The sequence below is a fragment of the Bactrocera oleae genome, chromosome 4, assembly GCF_042242935.1.
Source record: "Bactrocera oleae isolate idBacOlea1 chromosome 4, idBacOlea1, whole genome shotgun sequence".
In the NCBI taxonomy this organism is placed as follows: Eukaryota; Metazoa; Arthropoda; class Insecta; order Diptera; family Tephritidae; genus Bactrocera; species Bactrocera oleae.
Genome location: NC_091538.1, coordinates 69,817,569 through 69,835,308, shown reverse-complemented (window position 1 = coordinate 69,835,308; position 17,740 = coordinate 69,817,569). Strand labels below are relative to the sequence as shown.

Sequence of the window (17,740 nt, the reverse complement as noted above, 5' to 3'; positions counted from 1 at the left end):
TAAGCAAATTTTAAATGCGAAAAAGCTCAACCGAAAATCTATCAAGAGAGCGATACGTATGCATAGCAGATAAAAGTTGTGCGAAAGAAGCATACCTTCAGGAGCAAACGTTCAGAGGCAGGGTTAAAAACGTTGAAGGATTTTGTTTTTGAGGCTTCTATGCAGATATAGTATCTGGTATCTGGGAAAAGAGAAGTATATCTTATTGAAATTATCGTGTCAAGCTGATGACATCTTTTGCGGCGAAACGTTAGTTTTTATACGAACTGGTAAAGAATCAGTGGCATCACCCGGTGTCAATGATTGGTCGGTGCAATGAACTACCCGCTGTACACCCATTACGCTTAGAGAATAGCCAAATAATAGACTTCCCACAGTAAAGCACATTTAACGGTAAACAGGGTAACCATATTAAATATGCCAAAAGTGTTGTCCAAATCGTTGAGAGGATGATGAAATGTGTGTATGTAAGCAAAAAGCATGAAAAAGTGTCACTAAACAACGCGCACTGTGCTCACAAGTGGATATAGGTGAGTAATATTGCTTGCCGCTTGCAGCGCTTGGCGACAATTTCCACATTTGTCACGCTGCTCCAAGCTGACCTTTTCCATGCTCCAGAAAATGATGAGTGCATTGCGTTAGTTGGACTCCACGTTGTTGTTGTTGCTGTTACAAGAACAGAGCATAAATATAGCAATAATAATAACAACGCGGTTAACATTTTGCCACCGCGCGCAGCTGTATTAGTATGTGCGCCACACACACACACAAATGGCAGCAACGCGTGATGTTTCTATGGAAAAGTGTTGTTTTCAAGAAACTTAAGCGCGTCAGTTGTTGTTGCTTGTTAGATGGTAACATCTTGTGGACAGACACAAACCAACACCTCTACATATTTGAGTATGTATTTTTATATGCGTATACATTTCATAATTTCCGCGCGCGCTTGGAAATATGCGCGGTTGTTCTTCAGTTGGCCGCCGTTGATGGCGGTGGCTTTCATATGAATTTAGAAAAATTGTAACGCAACAAATCGGACAGCGAAAAGCAAGGAAAAAAGCGCGGCAAGCGGTAGTGTCGTTACTAGTGTTCTTGTTGTTGGTGTTGGTGTTGCCCGCTGTTGTCAATGTCGCACTAATTTGGCTTGCCGTGTGCGTTTATTTCCTGGAAAATCGCACGGTGCGCACTTTATGGCCATTATACAAGCACCGTAACAACAAGACACAACAACAACAACTGCTTTAAGTAGGGAAATAGTAAAGGCTAAATAAAGCGCGTGAAATACAGAGAATGTAGCCGACTTTACAAAGCAGGCCAAATGCCGTCGGTCTTCAGAAATAGCTGCTTTCGTGCGTTTTGTTTTTGTTTTATTAAGCTTATGCGCCTGTGTGCGTGCTTAATGCCACATGTTGTGGCAGACAAAATGCTGTTGCTGCAAAAGCCACACAGCGCGTCGGCTAGTGAAGATTACGTAATTGTAATTATAATAGCTCATACATATGGTTTTTTTATATGCTTTGCCGTCTACTACTGCATGTATTTGTTGTTGTTGCTTATTCTTGGTTAATGTTTTAATTACTAACTGAAATTGTTTCTAAAGTAATTTTGTGTTCTTTTTAGATTAGTTACAGCGTAGCTTCTTGAAAATGAGTTTGGCTGTTTTCATTCAAGCTTTTTAGGTTGCGTATTCTTTGTAACGCATAAAAAATGGTAGAAAAAAAAACTGAAGTAACTTTGCCCTCAGCCACTTCGCACGTACAGCACATTTGTCACAGAAAATTAATTCGTCGAAATATTTTTTATTGTCCTTCTGGCTGGCGTAGTGTGAATAATGTTTCATTTATATTTTGTGTTGGCAATAAATTCTTTTAAATTTTTTACTATTTTTTTGAACAAAATATATATTTATATATAAAGCATAATTAAAAAAAAATAATTTTTACTTGAACTAATAATAATTTGTTGAAAAAAAAATTTACGTTTAAAAATTTATTTTATTTAAAAAAATTTACGTTTAAAACTTTATTTTATTTACAAAAATTTCTTCGTTGGCATATAACCTAAACTGAAAAAAAGTAGTCATTTTTTTGGTATATATACCGATCATAAACATAAGAGTAATGCGGAAATTATTTAAGAATGTCCCTAGTAAACCATTCTGATTTCATCACTTATAAAATTACTACAAAAAATTGAAACTTTGAAAGAATTATTGAAACTATTTTTAGGGTTTTTTCGATGTCAGCAGTCAAAAACAGTGTATTCTTATAGTGGATTTTAAAAATAAGAACATATATTTATAAAACGCGTGTAAGATTATTCAAACCAAGCAGCTCCTAGTAAAACAAATCGTAATATAAAGATTACCCTTTGAGAGTAGAAACGGCTGCAATTTTGCAAAATTGCAACGAAGTCGTTGGGAATGTTGCAGAAGTATTTTAGCGAGTCTACTTTATCACGAACACAAGTTTCGACTGGCACGAAGTATTCAGTGAAGGTCGTGAAGTCATCGAAAACTTGCCTCAGGCGAGTTGTCCATCTAAATCTGTTAAAGCTAATTTTTTGTGTATGAAGACCTGAATCCTTTGCAAAAACAAAGTCAAGTAGAGGTCACAACAAAGATGCTTGACAACGTAGCTGAGGACCCTATATCCATCAAACGCATCATTACTGGTGACTAGATATGGGTTCGTAAATATGCCTACGAAACTGTCCAAAAATCTATCTAATAGTGCTCCAAAAATAAGCCGAAATGAAAAAAAAATTCGGTGAATTCACTGAAGGCACTGAAGACAATCCCAGCCGAGGCTTATAGCATGTGTATGAAAAATTGGATTAAACGTCGACATGCCTCATTGGCTCTGAACAAGCCTATTTTGAGGGCGATAATAACGGCGTGTATTAAAATACGTGAAAATATAGTCCGTGTCTTTTTTGATCATAGAATAATATTTTTTTTATTACATCATGTATCAGAGGATGGTTTCAGTCACTTTGTACTCTCTGAAATTATGTATATGTTCAGTTATTTTATTAAAAAAAAAAGTTTCATAGAAGACCGAGTACAAGAAACGGGACACTCAAGCAAAGAGTGACTTATGGTGGAAGAAGTCAGGTAAAATCATATTATATAAGCATATCTCGCTAAATAAAATAATATCGCAATCAAACGTTTGAAGATTTTTCAATGCAACAGAGCACGCATTAAAGACATATGATGCGGACTCAAGGGTTGTAGGTGAAATAAGCACAAGCGCATACACAAAGAACTTAGGCTTCCAAAGGGTAAACCTATATATACAAGAATGCAAGCGCAGCATCAATTTCACTAAGCTGGGATTATGAGCTGCATCGTATTTAAGTCAGCGGCAACGGCACACAGCAATATCAGCAATACACATACAGAAAGAGCAACTGGGCCCCCAACCAACAAATGTTGCAATCATAAAATTACATTTTTGTTATCACCGTTGCTTTCAGCCATTTACGTGCAATCGATACTTTTGGTTTTTCTTTTATCAGTTTTGCCACTCGTTCGCTCTCATATGGTTGTTGGTTGTTGCATGTAGTGACTTTGCGCGCACGCTCAGGCACATACGCGAAATTCAATTAAAAACCGTACAGCTTTGTGCGCACAAAGGCAACAACAATAAGCAGTATAATAAAGATTAGGTGCGCCTATTGCAACTTTGCAAGTATTTTGATGCAAATCAAATGGGCGTCCGCGCAGCCGTGATATAAGGTGGCAAGCGGGATGCTGTGCAGATTGCTATCAATATGCAGTGGAGCTGCGCGACGGTAGAATACCTAATATTTCGGCGAACTTTATGCCGCTTGCATACCGGTGAAGAAAAGGCAGTGACGTTGTGTATGAGGGAGCAAGAACTGAATGGAGCTGCAGTGTTTTGCAGTTGTTAAAAATAAATAGAAGTAGTAGCGAGTTTTTGGTAGTTTATTGTTTCTTAAGTAATAGAAACAAAAATTTAAAGTTTGAGTTTTTTTTTTTTTTTAATTCAAACTTTTAGTTCTTCTTAATTGGCATAATTTACACTTTTTGTTAAAGAATATTTAACACATTCAAAGAAAAATATTTTTTGTTAGTACTCTAATCAAAAAAAAAAAAAACCGGAGAGCATTATAAAATATAATAAAAAATTAGGTTATATAATATATCAAAATTAATATGAAGCAGCTGAATAAAGCGTTCTAAGTTCGACATAAAATGCGAAGATATTAAATAACACAAGTAAGCTATGATTCTATAATTTTCCTATTACAATTTCTGAACCCCCCTTAAAATATAACTTTGCTTTTTTTGGTATGCTGTTTCGGTTATTATGACACAGAGTGGCCTAATAGGATTAGCATCGTTTAAGTTGACAGGTGAAAAGTTGCAAATGACACTGATGAGGCAGTCAAGCAAAAGAACAAATACAAAGCCACATTGCGAAAAAGGCTGTATATATGTTTATTTGTGTGCACGGAGATTTAAATGCAGTTGCGTACTACGCTCTAAAATAAATACATTGAAAAAGGAATTGCAAAAATAGATGTTAAAAAATTAAGACTTACGAAATAGCAATAGCAACTTTTAACTATCAATGGTAAATTTTAATACTTATTATATGGGACACAAAATATATACACACAGTGTCAGTAAAAAATAAGAAAAATGTTAACTTCGCCTGCATCGAAGCTAACATATAATATCCTTCACAGGTGCATTTCTTATAGCGTAAAAAGGTATAAAAAGCTTTTATCTTGATTTTGATCGGTCAGTTTGTATGGCAGTTATATGCTATGATGACCCGATCTCAACAATATGTTACGAGATTGTAGTGTTGCAAGACATATCGTAAAAAAAAGAAGTTTTTCACACGAGAACTTGAATTCGATCGAGTTAATATGACAGCTATAGAATATAGTGGTCCGATATCGGTCATTTCGACAAACGGGCAGCCTCTTGGCGACAAAATAATTTCTAAACTAGTTCACGTATAATTAGAAAGACAGACGGACATGTCTAAAACGACTCCGATCGTTATGGAAATCATTTATATAAATACATATATATCTTATAGCTTCTCCGACGATACCTTCTGGGAGTTAGAAACTTCATGACAAACTTAATATACCCTGTTCAGGGTATAAAATTGATTTGACACCGATAACTACCAATATATTCTTTAAGTATTTTATGCAGTAGATTTATGGTATGGGGAATTATTATTAAATATTAAACACTTAAGTCTTAATTAAAACCTTGTTTACATAATTTATAATATTCGCTTATTTTTCATAACTTTACTCAGATTAAAAATATATTTAATTTAATAATTTTTTCTTTGCGAAAATTTATGTCCATAAATCGCAAGACTCAGCAAATCACTAATTACAATCCCCATTTCATGACTAGCATATGTATATCATTTACCTGCATTTACATAAACAATTAATAATTAATAATTAATAATTTACTTAAAATTCATTGAAACTTTGTGGCAGGTAAGTTGGGAGGGGGTGGGCGGCATGCCACATAGCGATCATTAACATATAAATAAAATTGACAATAAAGCAATCAATTCTCTACTTAACTGCATCATACGTTATTAACAACAAAAAATCAAAAAAAAAAAACAAGTAATGTCCAATAACAATAACAATAAAAATTGACAACAACTGTAAGTGCATATGAGAATGCAATTGCCACAAATTGTAATTGTTGGCAAATTATTGCAATGGCAATTGGCCAGCTGTTACACAAATACCCACAAGCGACCAGGCCATAGCGGCATATTGCGGCAGTGGGGGTGCATGGAGGGTTGAAGGTATATTTATTATAGTGTGTTATGTATTCACGAACACGCACACACACACACAAGTGAGCGTGCACAAAGTGTCGATTGGGCGCGTGTTTGCATTTACTGTATATAAACAAACATACACGCATACAAATGTTAATAATTGTGTATGTGTGTGTGTGTGCACTTTATATGTGTGCCCTGTAATATGTGTGCCCCAAAGGCTTTGCGAACTATTGATTACTGCTGGGCGCTGCTGAGGCCAAGGTGTGGCCGCTTTGTACTCCGGTGAAAATCAGTTCAAGCATATGACAACATTTATATTGCTATAGTAGTTGTTGTTGTTGCTGTTTATTTCGTTGCCTTTTGTTGCTGATGGTTGATACTACTGTTATTGTCGTGTGGTCGATTATTTGGTTGGTGGTGATGTTGGTAGAGTTGGTGTAATAATTTTATTGTTGTTGTTTTTGTGCCTCAGGTGTTAATGGGAACACGATCTAATCGCTAATTCACGCACTTCAATATTACACAAATATAGCTATTTATAGTGTGTGCATGTATATATACAAAATAACACATATATATATACATATTAGTATACAGCTAAGCTTATATATTTATACCCTGTAGGAATATTTTAAGCAATAATTTTTGAATTCTTTCGTTTTTCACTACCAATATTTCATCCAAATTTTTGTTTCCGCATATTTGCTCAACTTCTTAGAAATAAATTTCAAAAATAAAAATAATTGATAATACACTCTTGAAAAAAGTTTATATTAATACACTGAACGGTATATTAAGTTTGCCCCGAGTTTTGTACAACCCGTAAGGAAAAATTGGAGATCCTATAAAATAGTAATATAAATGATCAGCATGACGTGTTGAGTCGATTTAGTCATGTCTGTCTGTCTGTATATGCGCGTACTAGTTCGTCAATTTTTGAGATATTGTTCTAAAATTTTGCACATATTATTTTCTCTCCAAGAAGCTGCTTAATTGTCGGAACCGTCGATATTAGACCACTATTGCATACAACTATAGCTGTCACAACTGATCGATCAAAATAAAATGCTTGTATGAAAAATTTGTTATTTTATTTATGTGTAGCTTCGTAGCTGTCAAAGGTAAAAGTTTTTCTTGTTTTATAGATTTTCCTACAGAGCCTTGGAAGATCTATCGAATTGTGGCCTACACACCTGCGCACGTGCAGGCGATCAACGATATACATTTTTATTGTGGAAATTTTATATTCACGCTTATTGAAATATTTATATGTGTAGTCATAAAAATATTAGAATATAGCCAAATTCATTCTTTGATTAATATTTGCCTTAATTAATTTTTCTGCTACTTTGTGATCGGTTGAGCATATTATATGCCCGTGTTATAGCTGCTTTTGCTGTGGTTTCAATCACAAGTTCAATATATGTATATGAAATAGTGCTGTAAGAAAGATTAGTAACCCACTTGGTAATGAAATGTAAATACCAAAAAAAAAAAAATATGAGGGCAATTTCAGTGTTACAATTTTTTGGGTTAGGAAACAAAATGGAATTTTTTCTGCAGAAAATTTGTAAACAGCTGTTTAAAAGAATCCAAAGCATAACTTATTTTGTTTAGAATAATAAAATAATTTAAAAAACACTGTCATTAGAGTTGTCAAATATTAAAAGTAATGCTTAAAATTAATTTTTTTCTATTGTTTAATTTGTATGATTTTTTTTGTAAAATTTCAAAAAATTTTTTTCTTCTTATAGGCTACTATTGACACTGTGAACAAACTCTAACACAAAGTAAATATAATTTTATGCGATGATAAATTGCCATTTTACATTTTTCTGTTGTTGTTATTTTTTTGCGCTATTAATAAAATAGTTGTTGTTGTTGCGGTTGCTAAAGCGCCTTTGGCTGGTAGTTTATTGTACACTGATAGAAAATGATATGTATTCTAATGTTAATCACATGCACACGCCCTTGCGGTGTCAACTAATAATAACAACAACAAACAATATAACAAAAACAACAGCAAGAAAGACAAAGCACTACAAAACCAGAGTTCATTTTTCAAATGGTCTCACTGCGTCTAATGGACACATGTACATATGTCGTAAATATATATATATATATATATATATATATATATATATATGTGTACGTGCGTTGGCATATGGGTTGACCGATGACTCGTATTATAAGCATATGTCTTCTGCATATTATTCACTTTTTCCTTTGTATTTGTATTTAGATAGTCATTGGTATATCATTTCGTTATTAATTGTGAGTCTGGTGACACTGTTTTACTCTCTTTTATATTCCTTTTATTTCTAAGCCGCACTTTTTCATGTTTTCTGTTTTGTTTAGTATCTGATTCCGCATTCTCTCGGTGCTCTATGTTTACTACACAGTCGCATTTTGTTGTAGTCAATCAATCAAGCTTGATTTTTCTTTTGCAATCAATCCAATATGGCAATTACGCCACGCTTTTGTTTTAACATTCCAAGTTCGAAAACTTCTTGCGGTTCTTTATGAATGAAATAAGCGGAAATACTTAGGAATTTGTGCAGACTATTTTATATTGTGATAAAATGGTAAAGAAAAATGATCAAAACTGGCAGCAAATTTCTTGGCATCACTTTTTTTTGAGTAATTCAATGAAGGGCAAAATTATGAATAACACTTTTGAAACAAATTACAAATAACGAATACTTGGCCTAACATACCATGAGGGGTAAAAAGTTGTTTAAATCTTCTTTCTCAATTCCCTCAATACATCATTTGCCAACTTTTATTAGGTGAGTATATCAATTTTATTATACAAGAAACACTTCCTTAAGTGGTTTGAACACTTCTGAATTAAAAAAAAAAACGTTTGGTTTGGGTATATTACGAACATGCATACAATTGAGAATTGTCTTTGATATTTCGAAGTTAATACGAAAAATAGTTTCGAAGTTATGAACGTATTTCTAAGAATCTTTTAATTTAGTGCAATCGGCTCCAAATATTTAAATGCGTTTTTAGCGAAAAAATGCATTTAGAGTCGTTGATGACAATTTTTCCAAATATTAAAACTAAGATTTTTGAACAAATTTCGATTTTTAAGCAACTCTGATATATACATTTTCCTACAAAAATTGGCATTTTCTGGGTAAACCAATTTTGTCGAAAATCACAATTTTGACTAGTCTTTAGGTCATTACCGACATTCTTCTATAGTAACAATATTTTATTTTTTTGATCTTGGAACTCAGCTAATTTTAAGCAGAATACTTTTCTTTAGCCTCAGACACCTTTTTTCGGAGATCCTCCTGGGGATCGACTACAAGATCGGGGGAATCCAAAATTTTTAATGAATCGTTGTTTATTAGAGTAGTTTAAATGCTGTTAACGTACATTATGTCAATCAGCTTGTGCTTATGCTAATACGTGTTCAGAAAATCTACTAATTGACTACATTAAAAAGCTGTTTATTTCTTCATTTAAATAAATTCCAGTAGTAAAATATCTTTAATATACATATATTTTAATGAAAATTTTTGTTTTATATTTCTACCGCCACCATTCAAAAATATTTGCGAGCTTAGTGTCACCCACACTCCTCACAGCGCCGCCAAGGACACGCAAATTAAGAGCAATTAAATTTCAAAAGACTAAAATCTTGTTAAGAAAAAATTAAAATCAAATAAAAATGCAATTACAAATTCGGCACAGCTTCGTACACAAAATGATTGAATATCTGTCCAATTTAATCGCACGCATGCAGCGAACACCACAGTAAGGGGAATGCAATGCGCGTGCGCTGGACATACACACGCACGTAGACAACAACCGAAAATTGCATGTTTTCGCAACTATAAATTTTTTTCTCACTTCACGCTAATAAATCTGCAAAATGATTTGCATAAGCGAATATATTATATACACATATATAACTTTAAATTAAGCACATATTAAGAGTAAACGAAAACAACAACAATAAAAACCGAAATATATGACTAAAAAATAAAAATAATAATTAATGTCGACTAGCTTGCGTAGTAACTCATGCAGTTAACTGTTTCGTAGCGGGCAAGCGACAAGCGCTAACGCGTACCAGTGAGCGCCGAGCGCTAAGTGCTCCGTTGCGCCGATCAAGGCAAAAGTTCAGCGAACGCGCATGTGAGCGACTGCCATAGCAATGAGCGCAGCGCTGATTTTTCAGATCGGCGACGGATTAGCGCATTTTTAGTGATTCTTCTTCTTCTTCCACTTCGACTTAATTTTCTACTTCAACGCTTCAATACACACACATGTGTGTGACAGCACTCGTCTTGAATACCTACCTCCAGTGCAATTCTGCTGCCGCGTCGGCTGGCTCATCCTTCGCATCGGTCAGCTTGTAGTACTCGTAGACGTATGATGTGCCCCCGTTGGGCGTGTGCAACTGATGCACCTGATGGGCTGTGCCCAAGGCGCCTAAATCCACTGCAGTACCAGCCGATTCTATGCTCAGCTGTTGCTGTTGTTGTTGCGCCTGCTGCTGTTGCAAGTGCGTCTGGTGATAGTGTGTGGCATCGTTATGTGACTGCTGATCGTGTTGTTGTTGCTGCTGATTGTGATGGTGGTGCAGATGCTGGTGGGTGTGGTGCGGATGTGTGGCACTGTCGTTCGGCGAGAGGCTGAGCAACGTTTGTGGTGTTGCAGCCGAGACGACGGCGGTCAAATGTGTCGGCTGTGGATCAAAGTAACGTGTGGCGTTACTCAACTGATAATCGCCGTTGTGTTGTTGTATAATCACTTGTGTTGTGGGATCGTTGGGGCTGCTGCCACCATTACCACTACCGTTAGTTAGGCTGGACGTCAGCGAAATGGGTATTGTGTCCTGCTGTTGTTGTTGTTGTTGGTGCTGGGCATGCGTCTGTGATGTCGGTGGCAGTGGTGGTGGCGACGAGGCCAACGATTCGATGCTGGTCAGCACGGTGCGGCGTCTAATTGGAATTCATAGCGAAAGTGGATTTTTTGTTGTAATACACAGTACAAGTCACGATTGCTTGCGCATGGATAGGGGTATGGATATTTATAATACATTAAGCGAAAAATCAATTTAATAGCGAAAATGAAGTTTTGTTGTGAGAATATTAAGGTAAACAGATTTATTTAGAAAAATTATTTCAACAATTTTACTAGTAAGGTAAAAATTAAGTTTAGGTATTTTTTTTTTAATAAAAAAAAGTTTTTTAAGATTAAATATTTTTTGTGGCATATAAGTCCAATACTTTTTTTGGAAAATTGTACTTTTCTACATCAAAAACAGTAACTTTTATTTACTGTTAACAAAAAAACTCAGTTTCTTTCGATACAAATAAAAAAATTGTATTTTGTTATACATAAAATATTTTTGGTGCATTTGCCAAATTGTTTGCTTTGACTTAGAAAAAAGTCATCGTTATATGCCATTAAAATTAATTAATTTTTTTTCCCATATTATATAAATAATTTTTTGGAAAAATAATTTAAAAAATAATATTAAGATTAATTTGAAATATATTGTAATATAGAAAAATAAAATTTTTTTTGGATAAATGTAAAAAATATATATTTATATACGTATATTACAATATATAAATATATATTTGTTTCGTACATCTTCTTCTTCTACTTTGAATATATTAATTTTTTTTACTGTAATAAATATTAATTTATTTTCTTTCTTATTTTTTTACACAAAAATATCCATACATTTCCATACGCAAAAAAACTTAAGTTGCTTCTTTTAAATAATTTTTGTTTTGTTCAATAAGATTATTAATTTTTAGTTAAAATTTTTATTTCTAGACTTTTTCACAATATTTTATAAAATTTTATAGTTTTAAAAATTTTGAAGTAATTTTTAATAATTATTTTTTTTTATTTTTATATATGTTATTTAATTACTTTCATTATTTATTTTATTATTATTATTGTTTTGGGTTAAAACGCGTTCTCATTTAATTTCATATTTTTAAACATTTTATTAGATTTGAGAATATCAGATATTCTTTCAGATATAATTTTTTACTATTTCACTTATGGTAAAATTAAAATTTTCAGTTTGTATTGCATAAATTCGTTTTATGGGCGCTATTATTAGTTGTTTTATAATTAGTTTGGCCGAAAATTTAAACATAAAAAAAATTGTAAATTGAAATCATTTGCTTTTTTTATCTGTGAATATTTTAGCATTGGTGCATTTGCTCAAAATTATTATCAAAACATTTTTTTCTAAATAAATAAAAAAAAATCGTGTGCAACACCTGACAGGATATTCGAGCCAACTCAAAATATTTTGTATTTATATACAAAATAAGCCACACGAAGTAGATAAAAAAATAAATTTATCAAAAACAGCAGCCGTACAAAAGCGCAGTTATTACTTATGCCTTAAAAGCGCCTCAGCGAAGAATCAACACGCTCGCGATCGTGTACGCCTCGGTTCAACACTTCGGCGGGACTCATAATTAGAACAAGCGCCAATAAGCACACATACATATGAACAACAACAATTTTGAGCTTCCACCTTTTCCGGCGCTCTACTTAATAAGGAAGGGGAAGTGCAGCAGCAAAACAAAAAATGAAGCAACAAGAACAAAACACAAAACCTTAAAACTTAACATAATACAAGAATAAAAATATAAAGAAAACTTTGTAGAAAAAATTATGATTTCTATTTTTCTGCTATTATCCAATGCGACAATAAAATAACAAGCAAATGTGTGAAATAAATAAAAAATAAAAAAGGAATTTGAAAAAAATTATGCAAATGTTGGCAAAGAGGGTAGCTTAAATGCACGAAAGGACGCTGCGAACGGTAGCTTCGTTTTGTTGTTGTTGAAACGCCTGGACGAGGAAAGGATATCGTGCAACATTGTAATGTGATAGCGCAAACGGGTGCTAAGGGACTTGTGCACACACAAACATATATATATATATTTATTGGTATATGTATATATTTATTTCTATGTATGTGTAAATTTATGGAAACTTTTGTGCTCGGTAGCACAAATCGCCTGCTGGCGCAACAGTCTTACAGCGAAGTCCTTCGATGCAAAGAAACTCGTTAAAGCATGAGTGTGCTTGTGTGTATGTGCGAAGGCATATCCTGCGCCGCTACACGTAGTTTGTTCAATATTTTGGCTGCTGTTTAATCAACTGTGAGACATTTTTATATTAGCGCATTTCGCTTTGTGTCGCAATTTAGCACCTTCCTGCTAAATATTCGGCGCCTTTTTTGGGTGTTTCCTCTTTTTTATTTCATTCGGAGCAGGATGTCGAGCGCCTTTTTATTTATGAAAATTTGTACTTTCGTTCGTTTTAGCACTTTAAGTCAAAGAAATGTACAACGCAGTAATCATTTTGTTGCGGAAGTTTTAATTAACCCACTTTTGAGGTTATGTTTTGTGAGGAAACATTTCTATACTGCAAAAAAAATACTTTGGATATAAATATGAAAACGAAACCTTTGAAATTATACTAGTAGAATCTCAAATAGATCTCACACTTCCGAAGTGAAGAGGTCATCGAATTAAAACATCATTTCGAACAGTTTGAAGACTATATATAACAGTGACATATCGGTTACTTAAGCATTATCGTGTAAAATTACAATCGTCGTAGAGAAGTGTAGGTATTAAAATTTTTTTTTGCAAAGTAATTGAAAATTTTTTGTTCCAAAAAACTTATTATATCGACATTTTGCCACGAAGTTTGTGACACCCAGAAGTAAATGTCGGATACCCTGTAGTGTATATCTATAAATTATGAGCGTGACGAACTGAACCAATTTCGCTATGGCCGTCTGTGTATACGCGTACTTGTCCATCGGTCTTTGAGATATCGCACTGAAGTTCTGCGCACAGCCTTGATCGATCAAAATCAAGGCAAATATCTTTTTAAACCCTTTATTGCTATAAATAATGCACATGTGTAGGGAATTATAACTTTAGTGCTGCCGAAATTAACCTGTTTGTTTGTTTTATAATATATTAAAAAAATATGAAAAAATTGTTTTAAATTAAAAAAAAAAAAAGTTTATTTCATTGTCATGCCGTGTCGATGACTAATTTTCAAAAAAATTATAAACACCCAAAATCAAAAAAATATAAACAGCATTTCATTTCCTATTTTTGCATAATGAAATCATAGTATATTATGATCCTGCTACTTGTAGCTCAAAATATGAAAGAGCAGTCCAAAAATCAGATAATTCCGTCTTCGAAGATGCTGTAGCTTGCAGAAACAAAAACAGCAGCAATCAAACCATGTAAATTTCTTCTTCATTAGCTATCGATTTACGATACAATAGTTATGAATAATTGTTGTAACTATGAAAGCGAAATCAGAAAAGCATCATTTAAGCGCTGCTTTGTAACATAAAATTTTAAAATATTATATGAGTATGTATGTGCATATTTATTCGTTACTTTGTACAACATGTGTGTTTGTTCACAACTTCACAACAACAAATACATTTATAAAACAAAAAACACACCAACAACATATCGCACGCAGCATAATCAACGCTAAGATTACAACAACATACAATAACAACAACATGCTTTTGTATTTATTTATGTAAATAAGGTGGACACAGGAGATTGGGAATTCAGTTGAAACCAAAAAAAAAAAAAAAAAACACAACAACCAAAGCCATTCGATAAAAAAACTGATTACTCAAATGGTAAGCGAGTAGGCGCAACACAATTTTTTCCACCATCAAATTATGCAAAAGTCCAAGAAAAGGCCTAAAGATTTGGGCATACAATTAAATAATTATGACGACAATGTTTCCAGCAACAAATACAACAAAAAGCCAGGTAGTAGAGGCTTTGAAGCTGAACAGAAATAGAAACAAAAAAGAAAGAAATAATTTAAATAAAATTCAAAACCATTTTTAATTAGTCAATTTATGCTGATTATATGAAAATTATACGGTAAACGTAAATATCAGACGTATGTGCGCCGGCAGCATGGCTTTGATATGCCTTGGTTATGTATGGTATTAGTTGCTGTTGTTGCCGGGCTTAGGCCTAAGTAAGTTTATTTATATCATTTGTTTATATGTGTTATGTATTAGCGTTCCAGCTTCCTCTACAGTACGCATACAAGATATAATTTGTTAAACATTTTGTTTAATCCTTTATAAAATTATAATAAATAATGAGAGGTGATCATTTCTTATGTTATAAATAGTGAATAGTGTTCATTTGAAACGAGCTAAGTAAGCTTTCAGCTAGTTCTTTTTACATATACCGAGCACAAAGCCCAACAAGAGACTGGTGTGGGTAAAAAATTTAGCAAGTTAAGAAAATAATGCAGTGTAAATTTTGTGTACGAAACATTCACTACAAAAAGTTTTTCAAAACAGAATAATAGGTAGGAAATAGGTGCAATGTTTAATGATTTTTCGCCGAATACTTACAGTGTAGCAAAAAAAAAACACCGCATTTCAAAGAGGTTTTGCTTCTAAAGAATCTGATAATTTCAAATAAAATTCTAAGATTTTCGTAGTACTGTAGTGAAAGCTTTTTTGAGCTCATGGTGCCCACTTGCACATTTACGATAAACTTCACTTTTGATTTATTTTCACTCCTTATTGTACATCTTACAAGTTTATAGGATTACAAGAAAAACAAGTAAGGAAGTGCTAAGTTCGGATGTAACCGAACATTTTATACTCTCGCAAAGTCAAATAGTATACTCGTTTGAGATTTCTTTGTGGATTGACTGATATTTTCGGTAGAAGGTCAACTATAGGCACTGGGGTCCACATATTTAGTACTTAGGGGCTTAAACAGTTTTGGTTCGATTTAGACAATTTTTGGCCACAAGGTGGCATACTTTAATCGCATTATTCACGCAAAGTTTTATCCCGATACAGTCATTGTTGCCTGATTTGCATAGTGGAAAGTGAAATAATCAGATGGAATTTAAAATGGTGTTATATGGAAAGTAGGCGTGGTTGTAGTCCGATTTCGTCCATTTTTGCACTGTGACATAGAAACATGAAAAGAACGTTATGCACCGAATTTGGTTGAAATCGGTTAAGCAGATCTCAAGATATGGGTTTTCACCTAAAAGTGGGCTGTGCCACGCCCACTGTCTAATTTTGAACGCGGTTCCTATAAAGTCATCTCATACCATCCCAGAGATAAAATTTAATGACTCTGGCGTGTTTAGTGCTTGATTTATCGCGCTTTTAGTAGTTTTTAACAGTACTGTTATATGGGGAGTGGGCGGAGTTGCCACCCGATTTCAACTATTTTCACACCGTCAATAGAAGTGCTAAAAATATTTGCTTCCAGTGAATTTTGTTATTATAGCATTAGCGGTTTAGGAGATATGCACATTAAACCTATTAGAGGCATGACCACGCCCACTTTTTTAAAAAAAATTTTAACTGCAGATGCCCCTCCCTAATGTGATCCTGTGTACCAAATAACAGTCTTGTATCTTATTGCGGAGCTTAGTTATGGCAAGTTATTTGTTTTTGATTAATGGCGTTTTGTGGGCGTGGCAGTGGTCCGATTACGCCCATCTGCAATACCAACCGTCTCACGGTACCATGAAACATGTCTACCAAGTTTCATAAAGATATCTCAATTTTTACTCAAGTTAGAGCTTGCACGGACGGACGGACAGACGGACAGACGGACGGACGGACAGACAGTCACCCGGATTTCAACTCGTCTCTTCATCCTGATCAGTTATATATATATAACCCTATATCTAACTCGATTAGTTTTAGGTGATACAAACAACCGTTAGGTGAACAAAACTATTATACTCTGTAGCAACAGGTTGCGAGAGTATAACAAGGATTTCGAGAGAGGCAGAGATGATGAGAGACTTAACGCTTTTCATTAGGCCTAATGAAGTGAAGCTCAAACGCACATTGCAAAACGATTTCAATTTGAAGGATTATCTCAAGTTCCTCTAGACTATAAATATAACTATATACTAGGAATACTTAAGTACCAGGAAATGTTATGCTGAGCCCCCACCAATAACAGTATGTAGTAGTCAATGTAAAACCGGCTGTGGAGGCAGCGAAGAAAAATGAAGGCCCCTCTGTGTTGACAAAACCGTGTGTAGGTAGAATTGACTTCGCTTAATGTAAGGAATTGACATCAACTGGCGCAGAAGAAACGTGTAGTGTGTTGTTGTAGCCAAAATCGCATCAATCAAAAAGAAGATTTTTTTATTTTTATTTAAAAGTACTCTTTATCAAAATATATTTTACGAGGTTTCATCAAAACAATCAGTCATACATATATGTAAGCCACTATATGAACGGTTAATTGGAGCATACCCCCAAAGGCAACATGAGGACCACACATAGAACTTGCGCGCCAACTTGACAGTCCTTTTTCCATTGCAAGCACCATATTTAATGGATTTCCTAGTTTGCTATGCACCCATTAAGATCATATCTCCGCAAGTGCTTTTACGCGGCACTTGACCTTCACGCGCTACACTACTAAGCTTAAACTTAGCAGAGCAAAGAAAAAACATCGATTCACTCCTTTTCATTTAGACACGATAACTAAAAGAAGATTCTGCAAGTTTTTTTTTTTTGTTTTTGGACGATTACGTCATCAGCACTAGTCGAAACCTCATTTTGAAGATCTGAAGCATCTCTGTTGTGCTGAGTTAAGAAAAAACCTGTTACTGGCTGCGACAAAAAAGTGAAACCGTAAACGCGTAGCGGTCCAAGCCCCAAGCCGGTTCAGGCTGCTCCACTGACACCGCAAATGCGACAACGCAGAATCCATTCAAATTTCGTTTTCAATTTCATTTTAATACAGTGACGCTGTTTTTAATGGTGCTTGTGTGATTTTTTTTCTTTTAATCATCTTTGTTGCTTTAAATTTATGTCTTTTGTGGTCACTTATTAATTCGGCATTTTCGCTGAATTTATT

At 34.0% G+C, this 17,740-nt stretch overlaps 1 protein-coding gene across 5 annotated transcripts in view; it reads right to left on the bottom strand.

The window, feature by feature from the left end:
- Window positions 1-17,740, bottom strand: part of grh (grainy head) — a 207,590-nt gene that overhangs the window by 76,192 nt on the left and 113,658 nt on the right. Inside the window, exon 3 of one of the 5 annotated variants that reach the window (XM_070108291.1) lies at window positions 10,127-10,771. The exons of the other annotated variants lie outside the window; for them this stretch is intronic. Coding sequence (XP_069964392.1) covers window positions 10,127-10,771 — 645 coding nt within the window. The remainder of the gene's footprint in view (window positions 1-10,126; window positions 10,772-17,740) is intronic. 5 annotated transcript variants of the gene reach the window in all.